The sequence below is a fragment of a genome, unplaced genomic scaffold, assembly GCF_019419815.1.
Source record: "Pyrus x bretschneideri cultivar Hongxiangsu unplaced genomic scaffold, Pyrus_bretschneideri_v1 Contig46, whole genome shotgun sequence".
NCBI lineage: Eukaryota > Viridiplantae > Streptophyta > Magnoliopsida > Rosales > Rosaceae > Pyrus > Pyrus x bretschneideri.
Window position 1 is genome coordinate 2,224,811 of NW_025999783.1, and position 6,000 is coordinate 2,230,810.

The 6,000-nt window shown below is 36.8% G+C and overlaps 1 protein-coding gene across 1 annotated transcript; it reads right to left on the minus strand.

Moving 5' to 3' along the window:
* Positions 1–2,638: 2,638 nt before the first annotated feature.
* LOC103940715 lies at positions 2,639–5,993 on the minus strand. The gene is made up of 2 exons (XM_048567739.1): positions 5,661–5,993; positions 2,639–2,832 (listed from the first exon to the last, which is right to left on the minus strand). Exon 1 carries the CDS (start codon positions 5,945–5,947, stop codon positions 5,678–5,680), a length of 270 nt encoding a protein of 89 aa, XP_048423696.1. The 5' UTR covers positions 5,948–5,993; the 3' UTR covers positions 2,639–2,832; positions 5,661–5,677.
* Positions 5,994–6,000: the final 7 nt, after the last annotated feature.

A 6,000-nucleotide genomic window follows, 5' to 3' on the forward strand; every position in this document is an offset into this window, starting at 1 on the left:
GTGATAAGTGATTAAGTGATATGATATGTGGTGATGATAAGTGATAAGTGCATGTGGGTTAACTAATGAAGGAAATGCATGTTCAATGACAATGTGTTAGAATGGATGTGTGTTATGCATGGCATGATTGGGATTAGGAAAGGTTTAAATGTCCTAAAACTAAAGAGAACAAGGTTCCAACACTTTGGCTCCAATTAGGTCTTCAATTTCGTCCAACACTTTGGCTTCAAGCATAAGCTATCCGTCCTTAGCCCAAAAGTGCTCCAAAAGTCTCCAAAATGCATCTTTTTGCTCCTTTAGCCCTTTGGACCTACAAACACACGAAAATAGCTTAAAGTACTAAAATAACTAAAGAAACATAACGTAAATGTACGAGAACAAGCTATTTAAGTCGCATGAATATGCTCCTATCAGGTAACTAAACAAATATTCACTAAATGATTTTGGAATGTAAGGGGAGGTTTGACTGTAATTGTTCATTGGTTGAAATGGTTTTGCTGAGGTTTTGTAGAGATCATAAGGATTGACTAAGGTTGACTGATAGTTTGGTTGGAAATTCCCTACGGTAGAACCTAAGGGAGTAAAACGGTTTACTGAACTGCTGGCTGAGTAAGGTACAAGGCCTGACTCTTGTTTGATTGATTCTTTTTTTTTACTGGGTTGAAAGAGGCATAACGCTTCATTTGATCAAGATTTCGTCCTGATATTCTTTCCCTGCAGAAACTCCCTTGTTAGGAAATTAGGAATGTAGTTTTGACTGCCTCTTACATATTCAATTTCGAAATAAAAAAAATACTTAATATTGATTGTCATTGTGCAAACATTTGTTTTGATGCAATGTTTTGAACATCTTTTTGTAAAACATGTTTTGTACTTTTGCAATCGACTCTTACTAAAAAATTTTGATTTAGCAAATCATCTTAAAATTTTGATATGCATAGTACTATAAATAGTATTTCTTTTTTAATAGTACTATAATTACTTTGAGCTGGATTCCAGACTCCTAAATGGAAACAAACAATTTGTTTAGGAGAACCAAGATGAGTTGATTGTTTAAGAATACCTCCGTAACCAATATCAGAGGCATCAATTTTAACAATTTTGATTGAATTGACTATAGGAATTCCAAGACAGGATAATGTCTTGACATGAGACTTGATTTGTTTGACTATGGCAGTATGAGTAGGAGACCAAGATGAGGGGTTAGTCTTGAGCCTATCAAACAATGGTTTGCATAGTTCTCTCAATTTTGGGTAGAATTTTGCAACATAATTTAATGATCTTAGAAATCTCCGAAATTAGGTTTCATCAGTGATTTCATTTGGGAATTTATCTCAAACTGGATGACTCTGTCTATAGATTCAATTGTTGATTGATGGATGTTGTATCTTAAGAATCTTATGTTGGTTTGAAACAATTTTATTTTTGTAGATGAAACGACTAATCCGTTTGATTTAATTATTTTGGTGAACATATTTAAATGTTTCCAATGTTCATCAATTGACTTTGAATAAATGAGGACATCATCAATGTAAACAATGAAAAAGTGATTGATATTTCATTCATTATGTTTTGGAATTCAGTGGGACCTTTAAAGGAAGGGTTCTCCATTTTTTTGAAAAAATGGTGACTAATTGTAGGATCCATACCACATCGAACTTAAACGATCTGATTCGTCTATTTTTCAAGTTGAACCTCATAGATCATTCTTGCAATATATTAACCAATTAGAAATATTTGATATATCTAATTGAGTTCAAAAAAATTGACGAACATTTTGCTCTATAAGAAACTTCATCATGATAATTAAACAGATAAATGATTTCAAATTAAATTGAATTTTTGTATCGATGATCTACAAATTGAGGCTTACAAAACAAACAGTTCAGATCATTGAAATTCGATGTGAAGTGAACCCCTACAACAAATCCTCATTTTTACCCAAAAATGAGGATCCTTTGGATAAAGGGCCTGTATAAGAATAAGTGCAATGCTTCTTTTCTAACTTATATTTTCAAATCGAACAAAAATTTTGTAAAGCTCTTTTCGTTAAAAGCTTCAACCAGTGGAGGTTTTGAGAGTGGGATTTCTGTTGAAAAACATGCAAATAATAAGCCGAGAATAAAAGCATTGAGAGTGTCCCAGCAGCAACTTCATTAACGAGAATGGAGTGACTTCACACTTCAATTTCATCGTCGTGCACTAGCTTTTCCTAGCCATGATCAAATTATTCAAATGAGAATCAACGGACTAAAACAAGTTGGAAGAATGCATGATCAAGTTATTACGAAACAATTTTTCGCTCCAGAACAATCCATCTTTCCCTCTTTCGATTTTGTGCTACTATTACCTTCCTACTCTTGATAACATTGGTATGCATGCAAGTGTCGTGCAATAACACCCAGCAACTATCACAAAATTTGCTAAGAATGCGACGGTTTAGTAGTTTCCTATCAAGGAAGGCATAAAAACGAAAGATTCATGCCAACTACGTTCAGATCAAAAGTGTTCGTAGCAAAAGAGGCAACAAGAAAACGCCATTTCAGAAACCTAACCAAACTAGCATTCAGTTGGATATGCAGGCCTCTGAATACCAACGCTAAAGTAGGACAATCAAAACATCAATAAGAATGTGAGAGGCAGCAAGACAGAGTCATTCGGATAACAAAATCAGTAACCGTCCGCATAAATGACAAACGTTGTTTATTTCTGATAACTCATTTAATGGTCAAATTTCAAAAGTAATAGGTAAGATACCCACGGCCAAGAGAATTTTATTGTATCACAATGATACCATGTGTTGACGGAGAAACACCCAAAGCCCTCACTAACCTGCAGAAATTAAAAAGTCAAAATGTCATTTCCTAATAACCAAAGCGCAAGGAAACACCAAGAGGCGAAGAATATTCAGTAGCACAACAAACAATGATATATTGGCACTCAGGGAAAGCCATATAGTAGATAGCTCTCAATCAGAGAAAGCAGAGAGAAATTTTATAGCCTAGTAAAAAATATGGTTATCAACAAAGGTAGGTTAATTCCATCCTATTAGCTTATGGTCTTCAATCATTTTTGTGAAACCATGTTTCATGCCAACACAACTAGTGCATTCATAGATGGAGGGAAAATGCTTATAACTCAGTGGACCTAGGAAAGGTTAGTTAACTTAGCACTCACTCAACCCTCTAATTATCATAGACAAAAACAACTTATTTTAACAAACACTGAAAGCATGATAATTATCCAATAGCTCAACTCATTGGATAGAGGGTGAAGGGAAGGTGCCGGGGGGCAAAACTATTATCCGCTCTTTTCCTAAATAGCGGATTGTTTACATTAGAGAACTACCCATATTCATATTTGACAGCTTTTAAGAGTTAAAAAATCAATTTAAAAAAAAAAAAAAAAAAAAAGATAAGCTCGCAAAGACATAAGGGTGTGTTTGTTCGAGCTCACTAGCTTTCGCTGGCTTGGACTGGACTATGTAGTAGTCTAGTCCCGTGTTTGTTAACAGTTCAGGACTAAGTTTAATGAGATTAGAAGGGACTCGCGAGAACTAACTCCCTTGCTAGCAGACCCGTCGAGAACCATGGGATTAGTGGGGACTAACTCCCTCGCGTCTTCCTCTGCTCCTATGTTCTCGCAAACGCCGAGAGCCACCATCATTCCCCCTTCCCCTCCTCCTCTCTCCTCGCTTTCTTCTCTTTCTGCTCTGCCGAGATCTGAGCTCGAGCGGAGCTCGGCTCGAACTCGGCCGCGACGGCGACAGTTGCTCCATCCTGCTGGTACTGTAGTTCTACTGCTGCGGTGGTGACTCAGTAGCAGTCGGCTTCTCCTGTGCAGAAGATATTCTATGCACACTCGGAACTGCTAGTCAAAGAGCCTCCTGAGCCGCGATTTGAAGATGGGTTGCGCCGAGTCGACCCGGCTTGGCTTGATCAAATTCTCGAAATCGATATTAATCGGTTGGATCTCATCGGAGATGGCATGGGTTTTACAAACTACAAATTACTTCAGAAAAACTGGAGGTGAAATTCGAATCAGTTTGGTATGTGCAGAGAGTGTGGGTGATGTTTTTTTGTTGAGAGGGAGAGGGTAAGGGTAATACGGCAAAGTTTTGTAGGATACTAGCAAATTACAAAGTCTAGTTCCATTGCAAAATGGAAAAAATAAAATATTGGGACTAAAATATTTTAGTCCGAGATTTAGTCCAGCACTGCTTCAAACACTTCACTATTTTTATCCTGCTTAGTCTAAGCCAATCCAATCCAGCTTAGTCCTTACAGCTAGTCCAGTCCGAGATAGTTCGGTGCAACAAACACACCCTAATAGTACTAACTCAAAAGAAATTGCAAAAGTGTTGTTGAAGGATAAAAATGTTGCCAATTCAATGTACTAACTAAACCAACGTTATTGCATACCAAATGATTTGTGCCCTGTAATTTTGGGCCTCTTTCAATATACCAAAATTTTACATTCAGAAAAAGGTTTATGACCAATTTGAACAGAAATACATTAAAAAGGGGTTGAAACTCAATCCAGCCTAGAACTATATGCAAAGTGAACAGAAGATCAATACATTGAAGTCTTATAGGGATATGTGGAATAGCCTAACAGCTCTGACCCAAATTAAACCAATCAGTTCAAACCTAAATCAGGCTCTAATGCAGGAAAATAAGACAGTAGGTTGAATACAAGGAGTATAGGCTATGTTTGAGTGAAGACTGCCAAGTTCCAAGGGATTGAGACCAAGTGAGTATGGAATGGATCACAAAGGGATTTGCAAATGACACCTTCCAAATAGGGATTTGCAAATCCTCTCACATGCTTTTGTAATGGTCCTGGAGGGCTTTTATAATCCCTCCTATCTAACATTTTGTGATCAATTTCTTAATAACTCAACTTCAATCCCTTGGGACTTGCAAATCCCTGACCCAAACATAGCCTATAAGATCTAATCTACTCTATAATGCGATTACATAGAATACTGAAAAATCCAACATAAAACATTTTTCTTTTTTCCACTTCGTCAATTTCAAATCTGTATGTAACTTTATTCTTAAAATCAACAACATGACAAGTTCAATCAAGCCAAATAAGACAGGCTGAAAAGTATTTCTCCGCAACGGTTGTTCCTTTTTACCAATGCAAATAAATGCAGCAAAATACACACAAAACAAACGGTCTACAGAAAATCAAGATCCCATCTTCAAGCAAACAAAGGTGAAACATTGTTTAAAATAGTTAGATTTCTACACTTTTCAAATCAAATCCCTCTCATATAATATTTAGATTACTACACCCTCTTCAACACCTTTAGATTAGACAAGCAAGTAGAATCCATCATCAAATCAACAAATATTTACGAAAAGATACACAATTGAAGCATCCACTGACCGAAAATATATACATTGAAATGTTCTCACACAACAACCCAAAATAAAATAAATATCACCCGTAACCCATTTTGAACCACAAATAAATAAGGAACATAAACTGCATCTGTAATCAGAAAATCTAAAATGACCCAATTGAAAGGAAAAAAAAACCCACATTTATCGAATTTTTAACAAACGAATCATTCACCCATAAAATTAAGAAGAAAAATAATCCAAAATTTGAATAAAAATTAAAAAAATAAAAAAATATTAGGAATATACCATTCGTATGATCGAGGTCAATGGCCATGCTCCTTGGCGTGCTTGGCGTGCTCGAGGTGGCGGCGCTCCTCGGGAAGAGCGACGAGGTAGGAGAAGATCATGCCTCCGAAGCAGACATGGAGGAGAGGATCGACGGAGCTGGTCTGGATGTACTTGGCGTGGTAGTTGTCCAAGCCTCTCTGCACAGCCTTCTTGGCATAATCGACGGACAGCATCGGCTTAATGTGGTCGGGCAATTCCTTCACGCTCAACCCCTTGATCTCGTTGTAGAATCTCCTCATCGCCATTTGTGGTGATGCACTCGACAGAGAGTGAATTGGAAAACCCTAACCCTACAAAT

What these genes read in the sequence shown, in the direction of transcription:
- LOC103940715 (XM_048567739.1), bottom strand. Translation starts at nt 5,947, where the DNA reads ATGGCGATGAGGAGATTCTACAACGAGATCAAGGGGTTGAGCGTGAAG.